At 54.9% G+C, this 15,811-nt stretch overlaps 5 protein-coding genes across 5 annotated transcripts; 4 read left to right on the top strand and 1 right to left on the bottom strand.

The window, feature by feature from the left end:
* Positions 1 to 678: 678 nt before the first annotated feature.
* Positions 679 to 1,593, bottom strand: G647_06275 (uncharacterized protein; the record flags this gene model as incomplete). The annotated part of the gene is made up of 2 exons (XM_008730597.1): positions 679 to 1,521; positions 1,570 to 1,593. The coding sequence occupies 2 exons, from the start codon at positions 1,591 to 1,593 to the stop codon at positions 679 to 681; spliced, it is 867 nt and encodes a 288-aa protein (XP_008728819.1).
* A 654-nt stretch (positions 1,594 to 2,247) lies between these two features.
* G647_06274 (uncharacterized protein) lies at positions 2,248 to 2,826 on the top strand (the record flags this gene model as incomplete). The annotated part of the gene is made up of 1 exon (XM_008730596.1): positions 2,248 to 2,826. One exon carries the CDS (start codon positions 2,248 to 2,250, stop codon positions 2,824 to 2,826), a length of 579 nt encoding a protein of 192 aa, XP_008728818.1.
* A 1,403-nt stretch (positions 2,827 to 4,229) lies between these two features.
* G647_06273 (uncharacterized protein) lies at positions 4,230 to 7,019 on the top strand (the record flags this gene model as incomplete). The annotated part of the gene is made up of 1 exon (XM_008730595.1): positions 4,230 to 7,019. The coding sequence occupies one exon, from the start codon at positions 4,230 to 4,232 to the stop codon at positions 7,017 to 7,019; it is 2,790 nt and encodes a 929-aa protein (XP_008728817.1).
* A 613-nt stretch (positions 7,020 to 7,632) lies between these two features.
* G647_06272 (uncharacterized protein) lies at positions 7,633 to 8,734 on the top strand (the record flags this gene model as incomplete). Its single annotated transcript, XM_008730594.1, has 3 exons — positions 7,633 to 7,686; positions 7,747 to 7,859; positions 7,927 to 8,734. 3 exons carry the CDS (start codon positions 7,633 to 7,635, stop codon positions 8,732 to 8,734), a joined length of 975 nt encoding a protein of 324 aa, XP_008728816.1.
* Positions 8,735 to 14,070: 5,336 nt separating this feature from the next.
* Positions 14,071 to 14,217, top strand: G647_06271 (uncharacterized protein; the record flags this gene model as incomplete). Its single annotated transcript, XM_008730593.1, has 1 exon — positions 14,071 to 14,217. One exon carries the CDS (start codon positions 14,071 to 14,073, stop codon positions 14,215 to 14,217), a length of 147 nt encoding a protein of 48 aa, XP_008728815.1.
* Positions 14,218 to 15,811: the final 1,594 nt, after the last annotated feature.

Below are 15,811 nucleotides of genomic sequence, written 5' to 3'. Positions count from 1 at the left end.
CGATATGTCAACGAAATAGACGAGGATGACGATGCGCGAACCTCTCGAAAGAGGCTGTGTATCCCGAGAGCCCCGCATTATTGGCCATAATGGCATTCAGCTCATGCATTGCATACCCTCATAAGTAGGCGGCCGACAACGTTCGTTGCATTAATTCAGCCGAGTCTAATGCTGCGGAGTACTTACCACTTAGATCGTGAGTACGCATGAGGGTGTGCATACTCGGACATGATTAGTCGTCTCGGTGTCATTTTGATCACCCGCATCAGAGAGCTCCTAAGCCAATGCAGGACAGCTATAGTTTTGGCCTAGGGTGCAATTTATTTCGAGGTGTTGCACGGCTTGGCTGATTGCGTCCCTACCGTCGGCAGGACCAGTGTCGGACGTTTGCTTCGGGACCCTGATGGGGCTGCCACAGCTGTCATGTTAGAATGCTTGTGCAACTGAGTAACCAGCCGTTGGGTTCCACGTGGTTCCGCCACTCGCGAGTCTGTTGTTTCTGTGCACCAATGGTTGGACAAATTCTCGGATGAGAGTTTGGTTAGGAACAAAGGCAATCAGTCGACAATTAATCATGATCTCGCTTATCTGGGCGTCGGTTCGCTTGTGGCCGGCCGAGGTTACGTACTGCCGTGAACCACCCCAGTTCAACAAGACGAGGGTGTGTGTTTCACCTTTTCAAGATACTTTCGGCCTGCGCCTTTTGAAAACAGGCATTGAAACTTCCTCCAGGGCTTGATCCTTGAGTAACGCCGTTTGAGTGGCCCCGGGCTCCTCTTTCACTACCTTAGGTGTCATTGGGTTGTCGTCTGAGCAAGCCTCGACTGTTGGTGAGGTATGATTTCCGGCCACGCTTTCGTCTTGGGTAAGTGCAGGGTGAGTTTCCTGCTTCATGGACATTCCACTCTCACCTTTAATCTGCGAGCCTGGTTTTTCCGTCTTGACTGGGATTGAGCCAGAGAGGAGGTCATCGAGATCAGGGTCGTCTTGGCCAGGATATGTCTTGGTAGTAGCACCCCAACCGCGTCGCACAACAGCCTCGCCAGCTGCTTCCTTCTCCTCTTGGTCATCTTCCTGGCCTTCGTATCTGCGCTTCTTGATACCTGTACTCAAGGGGGCTTCATCAACGACTTGCTGCGACAATGTCTGCCAGTCACCGGCCATGGCCACCTCAGGGCAGAATTCCTCGGGTACTTTGATACCCATTTCGGCCAGCTGCGCCCATTGTCTCTTGCGATCTGCTATTGCCGGCGGCCCTGTGGCAGGCCTGTGCACTGAAGGCGTCGGTTTCGAGACGGAATAAGATGAGGACTTGTTTGTGTCATCAGCGGCGATCCCCTTCAACCTTTGGACCTCTGACTTTGCGCGTTCTTTTTCTCTCTCCCCTCGCTCATGGTTATTCTGGATGTCGCGCAGAAAGCGTTTGAGGTTGTTCTGATGCTTCGCAGTATTCTCATGCTGTTTGCGTTCGAAGGGAGTGTCTTTGACGTACGTGCTGCAGTGCTTGCACCAATACTTTGGCTGGGCAACCAGTAAGCAATGTGCAACTCAATTTTGTAATGAGCTTACCGTTGATTTCCAGTATTCCGACATGGTGCAGGATTAATGGCTGAGTGAGGGTGTGCTATGTCATACCGAGATACAGATGAGGGATTTGGAGAACCATGGGCGCAGGCAACACAGATCTGCGATCGCTTTGGCTTCGGCAAAGGTATCCCGAAAATGGCTGGTTGATTGGTGGATGAGGAGATATTGAGCACGACAAAGTCACAAACTTGCTGTCTGACAAGCCTACATTGTACCCATTGACTCTGTCATTCGTGTCAGCCGCTGGCCATTTTGTCGGAACTTTGTTCAACCGGTACTTAGAACCCCTTCAGCCAATCACCAACCTGTACGTAGTTGGTTCCGACCTTTCCCGCTGTTTCTGAACCACGGCGAAAAATTTGTTGGAGAAGGGGCGGCACCCTGTAAAAGTACCTCGCTATTCACGCCTTTTCCTTTTGCTCATCGGCAACAACATATCTCGACGACCTGTCCACGTCGCGACTCATCACTCCCACACTCTTTTCCTTGTTCTCTTGCTTTGAGCAGCTGGTCTTAGACTATCAGACTCCTGGACCATCAATTAGACAAAGACTGTGATCACTAGACGCGCTTCGGCTTCCTCTGATTGACGATTTGACGATTTGCTCCTCTCCGAATCTCCTCGACTTGTCCTCCCCCAATCCATCACCATCAGCTACCATGAAGATCTTCTCATCATCCTATACGTTCGACTATTCTTGGGAAGAGGTCAGCACGAATAACTGGCGGAAATACTGCCCCTGGAACGAGAAGGCTCCCCATGTTCTGGCTGTTGACACGGTCTCGCGCCACGTCGATGCGCAAACAGGCATCCTGCGCACTGAACGTCTTATTACATGCCAACAGAACGCGCCGAGATGGATCCTGAACATATTAGGCGGCGAGACCACTAGCTACGTCTACGAAGTCTCATACGTCGACCCTGCCTCGAAAAAGGTTACCATGTGCAGCACCAACCTGACCTGGTCCAATCTTTTGGAATGCCGCGAGACTGTCGTCTATCAGGCTTCCTCGGCAAATCCAAAAGAGAAGACAGAATTTAATCAGCAAGCCAAGATTGTGGCCCTATGTGGCGGATGGCAAAAGATACGGACGAAGATCGAAGAAGCCAGTGTCGAACGGTTCCGGGAGAACGCAGCTCGCGGCCGTGAAGGCTTCGAGATGGTCCTGGAGATGTCGAGGAGAGTCTTTGGCGAAGAACGACAAAGGTTAAAGGCAGGCATGCCGCTTAACCTATGATACGACATGGGGCTACGGCTACGGACGCCCTTTCTGGCTTTCCTTTCGACTTAGCGATATTCATCGACCGCTTCACGTTACCACGACTCTTGGACTCGGCTAGATTATGGATTGGCGTTCTGCATCAAGACTTGTGATGTGGCACCCACCCATCCTTTTGGATGTGCTCTAGAATAGATTGGGTCATGGGAAAAGTGCAGCCTACGCATTGTGTTTTCAGCGCGGCGTTTGGAAGAGATGCTTTCGTTCGATAGCTCTCTTGGGTTGCTCCTGGCCAATGACTTCAGCGAGTTCTGGCCTCACAAGAGACCAAGATACATTAGATCTTCATTGCGTTGATAGAGGGAAGAAACTTTCCACCTCCGGGCTGCGATGATCAATAGACACGCTCAAACGCAACCATATTCAGAGCTTTGAATGCATTGAAAGCAGATTCCGTACAGCTTCGGGCACCATCCACATTTGGCTGGGTTATGCACGAGGAGCGCTATCCGGTGACCCTATGTACTATGTAGGGCTACATGCTCCGCTAAATTGGCCAAATCCCACCATGTGGTACTCCGTGGTGGTCTATAAATTCTCAGCAATTAATAGGCTTTTCGACTCCAAGACACGGAGATTATGTACACAATACTCCGTAGTAGTACTCCGTATCGGGTCGTAGAGGGGCGGAGAATTTACCCTGCCGGCCGGTGGAAGGCGTGGCGCTGGCTGTCGTTTCGGTACAGACCTGTCTCTCCAACATGCTAGCCTCGAGCTCTTTCGCAGGAGTTCTTGGAGGCAGCAATTGGATTGGATCCAGAGTGCGAAGCTCGCCGCGCAGTGCCTTACTTTGAATTTTCCGCACACTGCAGCTAACAGTCAAGCTTGAAGCGACTGGTCAATCACGCTGGCGTCCTGGGTAAAGGCGGGTGATCAGCGCCGGCCCTGGTTCGTCTCAAGCCCGTCCAACTTCGAACCTGCATCCACCGGCATGTCCCCTTCCACCATCCCCGGCAATTCTACGTGGCGAGGCCAATCATGCCCGAGCCATCGCGGTTGTGATCTTCTGCAGTGGTAAACTGGTAACCCACGCGTATGTAGCTTCGTCCCAACCATCCCCCTCCGTACTGTACTACATTTCTGCCATTGTGCTATTTTCGCAGACGACGAGGCTTTCAATTCAATGCCAGACATGTCTTCGCAACCCTTTCAAGCTTGAGCTGGCGCACACCATTAAGACGATATTCGCCCAAATTTCGCGTATCCAACAACAGCGGCTCCGATTGGTGGCCGACGTCGAACTTTCCCTCTCCCCTGTTCGTCCCCTGCGCTGTTCCACGATCGTGCATGCGCGTGCGCTCCTGGGCTCGACACCTCGACACACTCCAGCCGCATCTTGCCCAGCACCGGCAATGTGAGGCATGGACTATCACAGCGATCTTGCATCTGTTGGACATTCATACGACTACGCTTACGACCACAACTTGACCTCTGAGCCAGACACCAGTCCTCCGCGGGCCGGCTTCGCGCAACTATCAACCCTGTCCTCCCTCCCCGAGACGCCGTCGGAATCGGTCCAGGTAATCTCCTCGCTGATCGACTCCTTGAGCAAGATATCTGCGTCGACCTATGTCAGGCAAGACCCCGTCGCTGAGACAAATATCCATATCTCTACAGACGAATACAGTCGCTCCCCCTCGACCGAACCACCCGATGCGGATGATCTGGATAGAGAGCAGAACGATCCACCTGTCGCCGATGAAAGCAGCGAAGGAGAGGCCGCCGCTCCGCCGGTGATCAAATACGCAAGAAGACCGCCGCCGCTCTCTAAGCGGTCGAGTCGTTCCTTCATCCGCTCTCTGAGCATGTCGTCGCAGCCTGCTCTGGCGCCCCGGGAGTCCATACACAGTCTGAAGTCGCGTGCGGAATCGGACAGCGTGGGTCTACCGAGCATTGAAAGACGTAACCGCTCGAGCGCCGGCTCTACCTTTTCATTCGTCAGTGGTTTGAGTTCCACGCTTAAGAGGCAGACGGCCGAATCTGTTTATGAAATGGCAACAACTCGGCCCATCCCTCCAAGACGCGTTTCGTCGGACAGGCGGCGGAAGGCCGAATCACTCTACAGCATGGAACAGGAGAAAGAGAACAAATGGCCCACTCGCTCTCCGTCGGTGGATGGTTATTCGAGCAGCAGTACCCCTCTCGACCAAAGCCCGCCCGACGGTCCGACTGTCGCTGCTTTGCGATTGAGTAGAGGCGACCTGGGGTCTCATTTGATTCCATCTCGACGGTCATCACTGCGGCGCAGCGTGACGGGGATCTCAGACGCGTCTCAAGACCAACACAACCGATACTCCTTCTCGGGCCGTGACTTAAAAGAACTCAACATCGATGCCGAGCTTATTGAGGGTGATAACTCAACCGTGCGACGGATCCGGGAACTGCAGGAAGCTCGGGAGAAGAGGCAGAAGGAATGGCGACATGAAGCACGCAAATCAGAACGAGCCTCGAAAAGACATACCATTGCTACGCCGAAACTTTCGTCACGGCGATCCAGCCCGTATCAGAGCTCGAGGCTTTCTGTCACAGAGGTGGTGGTCGAATCACCCGAGGTCGAAAGCCCGCTCGACTTATCCGCGACTGTCACTCCATCAGATTTGGCTGGTATGCCTGCTTTTCCGACGGCGCCTCCAAAGGAACGGCCGAGCTCGCCTGTTGATGCTAGGCCTGCCACGTCCAACCCACCGAGCGCAGCTTTATCCCGGGGCAACAGTTTGTATCAGAATGCGGGGACCCACACGCAAAGAAATTCTGCTGGTTTGACGATAAAACAGGACCCTGCTTTGGTAGAGATGAAGTCCATAACAGAAGAGGTTGAGGCGTTCCTCGGGGCGCCGCGTTTTACGCAAAAGATCCGCCACCCTCGGACTGGCCGCACGATTGCGTTTTCAGAGGTCGGGGATCCCAATGGCTTCGTCGTTCTGTGCTGTGTGGGAATGGGTTTGACCCGATATCTCACGGCTTTCTACGATGAGCTTGCAAGAACGCTACGCTTGAGGCTGATCACTCCGGACAGACCTGGAGTAGGCGCAAGTTCACCGCTGTCAGAGTCTCAATGCACACCACTGAATTGGGTCGATGATGTGGCCGTCCTCTGCAACTCGCTGGAAATCACCAGATTTTCTCTGCTCGCACATTCGGCGGGTGCCATTTACGCTCTCGCGACCGCTCTGAAGATGCCCCAGTATGTCCGCGGGCGTATACATCTGCTGGCACCCTGGATACCACCCTCGCAGATGCCAAAGGGAGCCGCCCTAGGACCAGACTCCCAACCCATCGCCAATCTACCTTTCACGCACAAAATCCTCAGCGTTCTGCCAGCGCAAATCCTCAAGGTCGCCAACTCGAGGTTCTTGACTGCAACGAGCGCGTCCGTGGACACGAAACCACTAAAATCCAAAAAGAACAAGCAAATACAAATAGAGAGCCTGGAAGTGCATCTAGACTATCCCCACCGCGATCCCAATGAAGATAGCCCGTTCAGAGCCGACATGCCCGAGGTCGAGCCCGAACGGCCGTCGACGGGGACGCCGAATCGAGCACGCGGTATGTCCTGTTATCAAGCCAACAACGAATCGCTCGGGATACAGGGAGCAGCGGCGACAAGTCCAAAGTCGGACTCTCGCCGACAAACTTTCTCCGCTGCGAAGTCACCCGCTGCAACGTCTCGGCCAATGTCTCCCCGCTTGAGCCCAGAGGCACGTCAAGCACTGTACAATCAAACCCTCACCCACCGTATCTGGACACTAGCCACTCAAAATGCAAATCCTGCCTCTGACCTGGTTGTCTGTCTTGAACGCCGTCGGCCCATTGGATTCCGATATCCTGAGGTGACCAGATCCGTGGTAATTCATCACGGCGCCAAGGACTCGCGGGTACCCCTGGACAACGTCCGGTGGTTGCGCAGTGTCATGAAGCGATGCGAGTTGAAGGTCCTAGACGACGAAGGGCATGGCCTCATGGCGAGCGCCTCGGCGATGGCGGCCGTCCTTGGCGAGATTGCGAAGGAGTGGGAAGAATGGGAGAGGATCGCAGAGAACAAAGAGAAGAGGAAGAGAAGTGATGCTGCGTCTACTTTCTCCAGAGGGAGGTCCTTCCACAGTAGATTTGTGGATGCCTCGTACCGGGAAGCTGCATCGCGTGATTCATGAGGCGGTGAGCCTCAAGAGTAGATGTGAGCCCCTCTGATGGTCGATAGGCTTGTGGTCCGGTCTCATATAATTCGAGGCCGCATGGAAACGCATAATGAGTAGCGGAACTGTATATATGGTCCTGGGCTAGCAAGATAGCTAACTGGGAATAATAATGTTTGTCATCCCACGTCGTTTGGGTCATTCCGGCTGGGATGAAGCTGAGCATACAGTACCTGGACGGGACGAAGGAATGAAGATACAGTACACGGGAGAGTAGCACGTGTTGCGACACCGGTACCTGGGATCAGGGAGGCACCACCGGTCAGGTTTCCACTCCGCAAGCGGGATATAGTCCACGGTATCGCTCTGAAATAATCCAGGACCTGGGCAGCTGCCGCCGGCCATGGACGTTGACAAGGTCTCATAGTCGAATTCTCATTCATGTTACTCCGTATCCATCAAGTCCATCTCTCTTTCGCCCGGTCGTTTCCGCTCCGCACGAAGAATCTCGCCGAATGAAACCCCACATACTCATACACTCGCACCCCGAACCACGGGCGTTCCGTAGCGAAGCCTCGCTCGAAGGAAGCGTCTGATCCTTGATCTTCAAACACCGCTTACAACACTTACGATGAGCAAGATACCTGATGCGTGGGAGGACGAATGGTCTGCTGCTGCCGACGACGTATGTTACATTCGACATTTGGTGCAAGTCCTTTCACGGTCGCTTAGCTGACTCGTCCAGAGCAAGCTCGATCCCACCGCGTCTGCGGAACCAAAGAAAGTCTCGTCCAAGGTGACGAAGGCGCAGCGAAGGGCGCAGCAGGCTGAGTTCAATCGTCAACTCTGGGCCGAGGCGTATGGCCTTCCGATTGTTGCTCCTGTCTCGATCTATGCCACTAACGCCGAGATATGCTCTTCCTAGTGAGGGTCCGAAAGAGGCCAATTACTTTCTCGAGTCTCGCAATGTCGTCCCCCTCCGGTCCGAGTACAAGACACCGCCCGTCCTCCTGTCGAGAAAGGGTCCAATGATCCAGTCCCGGCCACGTCGCCCACCTACCGCTGGCATGCAGGACTTGAGCCTGAGCAACGACAAAACCACTCCCGGCCAAGAGTCCTCCGAGGATGAAGACGATCTCAAGGCTCGCGAACCCACCCTTGCGGAAAGACAGGCGCAGGCAGCCAAGGAGCGAGAGGAGAAACAGAAGAGATATGAAGAGCGCAGGAAAGAACTGTTCGGCTCCACGACCACCAGCGGCATGTCTTCGTTCCAAGCGCAAGGCAATCATAATAGGTCAGGGAAATCCAGTCCGGCGAGCCTGACACCGCCCGGTTCGAGGTCGGCCACACCGAATCGTGCTCGGGGAGCCAGGGGTGGACGTCGTGGTGGAGCTGTAGGGGATCACGCCGCAAATTCTCGAAATCAACCACGAGGCGACTTTCAGCAACGTGAACTATACGATCCTTCCTATGGCCCGAAACCGGACTCAACTTACCCTCAGCGACGAGAGCGAGATAGTGGAAGTTCAGCGTCTATTCATGCTCCGGGACTGTCTCAGACGCATGTACAGCAACCCATTAGAGCCCCAAAAGGACCAGATGGTAGTGGCCGAGGAGGGTTTGGTTTCGCCAGGACGCCGATCCAGCTGCAAGCTGCAACGCATAATGGCGCGAATTTAGACACGGTCGATGCTGAAGCCTCCATCCCCAATGGAACCCGCGTCATGTCCTGAGCGCTAGACTCAATGCCGTGTCGGATGTCGCTAACACACCTGTACGGCTCTTATCACGCGTCTGTCAGCCCGGAACATCACGCGGAACAACGGTGATCGTTTGCTACAAGTTCACGCAAGTCCCACGCAGCCACTGGATTATTCGGGCCTGTCCACCATCCTCAGGCGGCGTAGCCCGTCGAAGTCCACATCACACCAAGGAAACGAGCGATAAAGGTCCAGCATCATGAAATGCAATCGATGCCTCCAGTCCGGGAACAGCTGGTACAAGGCATCCCGACTGAAACAGCCAGTATGGTTGGAGCGCCTGTCAGCATGCTGGCGGTGGCAGCGCAATCGGAACTGTTTCCTCCCTGCTGATTCTCGAAGACCTAGAATCTAGCCATTCGCCCCATGGCTGGGAATCTGTTTCAGTCTAGCGGTCTATCCTGCTCCGGCCCCGACAGCAGCAATGGCTCAAGTCCTCAAGCGCCAGACCAAATTAGGGTAGCTCCCAATTCCGGTTCACCTTCGACCAGGCACTCTAACATGGCTTCATACTTCGGTCCTCGTCGACTGGTGGGAACACCATAGCCAGAATGCGAGCACGAAGAAGTCTATGCCAGTGCAGGCGGAGCAAGAGACGAGAAGCCCAGAGCCTACCTGTCCGAGAAGTACAGCATCTTCAGCCACAGGAATCCCGTTGCCATTGAGCAAGAGCTGTATGAGAGCCAGTACGCATGTCATCACTTCGCAGATCTCCTCACCAAGTACCGTGGGCCGGCGGCTGGCCCAAAGATATCCTCGTTCACCTCCGCTAGAGACCGGATTTGGAACTAGGCTTTCATGGCAGATCAGCCCAAGCGTCTCAGTAAGTGCCTATCGCTAGGCCGATCTAAAGCGATGGACTTTTCATACACAAGGGACACGATCTCTTCTTACTTTCCACGGTGGACAACCTTGTTCGAGATCGAGCTTCAACAATGGATGCGTGGAGAAGAGTGTTCGGAGACGGGTGCTAAGCTCGGCACGAGTCGTCCAATCCTGCTCGATTCAGCACTCGTACAAGCCCGTAATGTTAGTCTGGTCTCTTGGTAAGCCTATCATGATTGGCACGCCAGACCACTGGAGGGCCTTCCTCGGGCATCGGTGCGGTCCGACTGCATTTCCTACCTCTCAAATAGGTCTAAATGTGTGGCACAACGCTCAGGACAAGTCGGGCCGCAGGAGTTGTGCTACTTGAAGGTTATGGGGTCTCGGCCCGATATGCTCACGTTTTACATGCTTGAGGCAGAGACTACCGAAACGTCGAGGATCCATCGCTATGGCAGAAGCAATTCCTGCAACGGAGGCTCACTACTGGGAGCATGCTCATCGCCGATGGGCTCGGAGTGGGATGTACACAGTAATGGAGATCAACACCGTATCTAGGCGTGACCTGCCTACGGAGCCGGTGAATCAAGGAGCAGATGCTGCAGCCTACGCCCCAGGGCGGGCCAGACGACGTGGCATGCCTGCAGTCTCTCCGCTCGAGCTCGGCTTGCATTGAGTGCGCCGTGCGCAGAACTAGGCGACTGTCAAGCCCTATCAGCAGACCAGATCGCAGTCCTGTGACGGGGGGCGTGATGGCCATCTCCACGCTTCCTCGGCCGCGAGACCCGTCTGGATTCGCTGGAAATGCGATCGACTCCACGCTGAGGGCTTCCCGGCTGAGATTGAACTCACAGTCTGTCCACAACGTGGTGCCTTTACACGAAGCCATTTGCAAACTCTGTCACACGACGGGATCCCAGAGGTTGGCGGCCCGAAGGTTACGCCCCACGACGACCATCACCTCTGAGCTATATAAGCCGTCCGTTTTTCTGTTCTCGGTCTTGTTCATTCACCACAAGCCTGTTATCTCAACCACCAGCTTCAATCCAGCCTTCCAGAATCACACGGCAAACAAGCCCCAATACAAATCAAACCTCGAACCTTTTCACAATGGAGCCTCACTGCAGCACCTGTGGCCACGGGCCTTCTGGTTGCAGCGGCTGCACTTGCTGCACGGTCAGTACCTTCAACAGCACACGATCCCGTCCACTGACTTGGAGATATGCAGCACTGAGAGACAGGCAACAATTGATCGAAGTCAGTGACTGTCGAAGGAGGGTACGCAACATCAGGGGAAAGTCGTGAGCGCAAGGAGAGTTGGCGGAAGCAGCGGGATGCTGGGCCGGTCATCGCAGAGCAGTTAATCCCACCTCGCACAGAGTCGATCAATCTGCAAGGGAGAAAAGCCCCTAATTAGCTAGCTGTTAGCTGTTAGCCTGGCCTTCAAACCTACCGACACTCATTTTACGTCTTTTGGATTCCTGACCCTTTTCTGTGGCCGCTTCCTATGCTTGTGTTTGCTGTTTCCAACCGCCACGAATGGACCCCAGAAACCCACGTTGTCGTGGTCCCAGGTCTCAGGTCGCAGGTCTCACGGCTGTGCTACACTCGGCCACTCACTCACTCGACCTGCACGCATCCTGTTGCCCATCTGTCTGTCTGTCTGTCTGTCCGCGTTGGCGTGAGGCACATGTCGGATATACTGTTCCCCATCAAGCACACGCGCACCCAGTACCAAGCTACTGTGTACAGTAGGCTTTCTTTCTTTCTTTCTTTCTTGGCTCACGGCCTTGAGCTGACTTGCGCCTCGAGATGGAGGAGTACACCGCACCTCACCGCACCGCACCGTACCCCTTCAACGGTGTGTGTATGGATGTACGTATGGATGTATGGATGTTGCCCCCTCGTCATTGCCATCGTCATTGCCATTGCCATGGCCCAGCGTGCTCTCCCTCGCTATTGGCGTCGTCATCGCCATCGTGCTCTCCCTCGCCATCGACGTCGCCATTTCCAGCGTGGACGTCGTCGTCGTCGTCGTCGTCGTTGTCATCGCCATCGTCCTTGTCATCGCCATCGTCCTTGTCATCGCCATCGTCCTCTTCCTCGCATTGTCATTGTGGTTCTGGACGAATTTGTTTGATGTTTTTCCCAAGCCATTCAGTCGACGTAGACGTCGATTGCGATTGCGATTGCGATTGCTAGAGGCTGAACGTGAACGAGTACGATGGGCCGGGGGGGGGGGGGACACATGGTGACGGCTGGGGTCGAGTAGATTGGGTGCAGTCTGCAGACTGCAGACTATATCGATGGTCGTTCGAGGGTGGAACTTGAACCTCGGTGGGATCGTCTCTGGAGGAAGGGGGGAGAGGTTGGCGATCGAGGCGAGGCGAGGCAAGGCGAGATGAGACGAGATGAGCCCATCCACGAAGTAAGGTCAGGCAGCTCATGTCAGCACGAGGGCGCATGGACGGGAGGTGGTCTGCTTCTCATCTGGCTCTGAGTCTGAGTCTGGCTCTGGCTCAAGGGTCCTCGCGACGATGTGCGCTCGCTGCACGTTTGGTCTGGAGTTTGAGGCTGCGACTCGGTCCCAGTATCGGTCTCGGTCAGGTATCCCATTTCCTGGCTTCGAGAGAGATTGGGGGAGAGAGAGTCAGTCCCGACTCTTTCGCCCAGGAGGATTGAGTCACCCGTCAGAGGTAAGACCAGGGCATCTCGTCAAGTTAATACCGGGGCGCACCGTGTAGTATCATGGTATCGTCGGATCGCGGGCTCTTCGTTCCCACTTTCTTCCCACCACCAGGCCAGCCAGGATCAGCCATCATGGTCATCCTTCCAGAAAGCTGCACCGCTGCTCTGCGCTGAGCTGTGGAGTGTTTCTTCCTCCTGGATGTATGCAAGTCTCATTTGAAAAGTCGACCCCTCAGCTCAGGCAGGTAGGTCGTTCTGTCTTTCTGCAACGCCATCACCGAGTCATCGGTGTCCCTCCCTTCTGCCCTGAACGAGCACGACACGACGACGGCACGACCAGGATAAATGAAGCAAAGGGTTCTGTGGCCCTAGGCTGATCACTGCGTCAACCAGGACCGGTCGCTTGTGTGGCTTGTGACGGGTGTGAGAGCGAGAGCGACAAGAATCGGACAGGTCCGAAGTCCACTTTTCGTCCGCGTCGTCGTGGCTACACAAGGTCTCTTTCGAGGACGTCTGGCAGGGTTTGGGAACGGCTCGGTCGGTCATCGTGCTGGATTGAAAGAAGCATCAGTTTGCTGAAAGAGAGGATAGCCCGTCGGAGCTGGAATCGGGCCTGTCCTCGGACGACAATCCTTTCCAAGCGGTGTTCATTAATCAACCGATCACCTCGACCAGCCAGGAACCGCACTTCGCCTGGGTTTTGGATGTTGGGCGCTGAGGAGGGTTGGGAAGTTGTGTTTTTCAGATCGTCATCGTCTCACCGTATGTTCTCCGCGTCTTCGAGACATGCTCCCGAGTGCGGCGGGATGGGAAGACTCGTCCAATGACCCTCGCCCACGAACGAGGCCCGTGGATGGTGTTCCTGCGTAGCTGCGAGACAGGATACAGTACTGTACAGTAGATGGATGTGAGAGAACCGCGGCCTTCCGTCCGGCTCGAACGCACCGTGCATGATCTCATGATTTCATCCTAAGTACGGAGTACTGGTACTGTATATGACGACCCTAGGGGGAGGGCTGGAGTGGAGTTGATATGATGTGATGTGAAGTAATATGATAGACGCAGAGGAAAAGAACACACATAACGAAGATACGTAGTGAACAGGAAGAAACACGGTACAACGGTGTCCTCGCTTTTGATGCCACGGGGCGACCACGGCCGCTTATCTATCTACTGTCGAAGAGTAGTTGGACTCATCAGCGTCAGCGACCGCATAGACGTGCAGAGCTGTTTTGCTACCATTGAGATGCGTGACCGTCTCGTTGTGACTTCCTGTTTGGGATAGTCCGCTTAAGGTCCTCAATTTTGGGGGGTGTGAGACGCCGGAGGAGGTGGGAAGCGCAAACGCAAGAACGCCGGATCTAAATCCCTTGGTTGAGCGTGGTTTGGTCGTGCTAGGCCCGGATCTATAAGAAGGCGTGAGGTATGAGGTGGTAAGTAGGTAGGAAGATCGCTTGGTCGGCGGATAGAAAGGCTGCGGAAGAAGAAGAGAGTACAGGGTCCCTCGTACTGTATATGGACAAGTAATTAACTCTCCACCACTTCATCTCGTTTCCTTGACTCTCGGTGTCTTGTCGTGTCCCGTCCCGTCCTTCTCGATCCCGGTCTCGATCTCCCGTGCTCCTTTGACTGGTACGAGCAAGTAAGCAAACCCTCATTCTCGACGTTCGCAATGTCCACCGACGGCGTAGAAAGCTCAGGCTTCAACGCCCGCAACGTCGACCTCGCAACCGCCGACCACTGATCCCCGCGCCGTCGCCTGCGCCCTCACCCTCTTCAGCAAGGAGTATACTGTAATGGTAAACTGGGGGCACGCATCTCAGCCCTGTCCGTCATCCTGGTGTGTTCCACTGTTGCGGCTTGATTCCCTGTGGTCGCGAAGCGGATCCCTCACCTGCATATCCCACACTGTGTATACAGTACCTGTGTGCGCGGTACTTTAGAGCAGGCGTCATTATGGCCACGGCGTTCATCCATCTCAGATCTGCTGGCTCCGGCACAAGTGAAGATAGACCGGACACGTGTGTCGGGATGTAAGTACTCGTTTTCCTGCTGCTGGACCTCTCTCTTTCATCCTCGACTTTTCATCCTCGACTTTTCATCCTCGACTTTTCATCCTCGACTTTTCATCCTCGATCTTTCGTCCTCGATCTTTCATACTCGATCTCCTGTCTTTCTCATGCTGACTTGTGGTGCACCAGGACGGGCGGATGGGCCGAATGCGCTGTGTCCGGCCTTTGAGCTCGCTTCGGTGATCATGGTTTCCTCTCGCTACGTCGAGGTCAAGTACGACATTGACTGTGATGTCAGTGACGTCGAGGCAGCCGTCGCGGGACAACACCCCAACCGAGGGGAAACATCCGGCAGCGATGCAGGCGTTGAGTATCAATGAGCACCAAGACCGCCCCGTCTCCGTGGCGGCCGAGGGAGAGTTCAAGCAAGACTTCTCGATCGAGGAGGCTGATTCGGAGGTGCGCAAGGATTCCTTTCGCCGAGCATACCGCGGCGTTCCTCACCTCGAGTTCGGAGTCATCCATCTTCCACTCCGCGGTCACCGGCTTGAATCTCCGTCTTGCAGGGGGCATGAGTTCAGTACACTATATACTCTACCCAGTGCTGGTCCTCCATCAGTCGTTCGAGCGGGTTCGAGGTTGTGGGGATTGGCGAGCCGACGTCGTCCATCCCGTTCAGGGCCCTGGCCCGCAGGCAGTTGACCCCCCCCTTGGATTCTGTGCACAGCATCCGGGTTGACGACGCCGCTTGTCATTGCCAATCGGGGCCTCGGAGTGCGGACCACGTAACAGTACGACCCGAATTCATTCACTACAAACGTGGTCAGCTGCGGTGCTGGATGTCCATCTCGATAGGCATTCTGAGCTACACTGGACTGGGTTGAATTGCTCGTCCCGAGATGTCTTGTTCAACCCGACGAGGGTCAATGGACAACAGACGGCTGGGCGTTCACGGTCGTCTGCGTCTTGATGAGTGCTGGACCGCGCGTGATTGAATCGTAATGAACTTTCGCAGGTAAGTCCCTGCTGGTACAGTAATACCACTTGCTTGCGGCGCGCAGGTAGGTCGCTGCTGGTGGAGTAATACCCTTGCTTGCGGCGCGCGCATGTTGGGAATAGAATACACTGTATTCCGTGTCTGCGTTGCCTGGGCATCGAGTCAATCACGTACATCGAACACCTCTCTCATCTCTCATCCGACATGTCGCCTGAAGTGCGTAGCATAGCTGACGTGATTCATCTATGATACAGTAAGCTGTTGGATAGCGAGCGGTGCCAGAGGACGATGGAGGATGTTTTGCCGTGCTTTACTTGGCATTGGCCCTTCGAGGAGAGGGATGATCCCTTTGGACAATCGAATCGAGTTTCCTGGTCAATGATTCCTCAGCTCTACCCGATAGTGCGAAAGATCCAGCGGCTTGCCGTGTCATTGTTGCCGTGGTCGAGGTATCTGGCGTTCAGTGTCAATCATTCGCGGCTCGTCTGTCCTGTCCCAGTCCGTTGCGAGGTGAGTCCACCACGCACG

This window comes from Cladophialophora carrionii, assembly GCF_000365165.1.
Source record: "Cladophialophora carrionii CBS 160.54 unplaced genomic scaffold supercont1.5, whole genome shotgun sequence".
In the NCBI taxonomy this organism is placed as follows: Eukaryota; Fungi; Ascomycota; class Eurotiomycetes; order Chaetothyriales; family Herpotrichiellaceae; genus Cladophialophora; species Cladophialophora carrionii.
The sequence above is the reverse complement of the archived record's forward strand: the minus strand, read 5'-3'. Positions and strand labels throughout refer to the sequence as shown.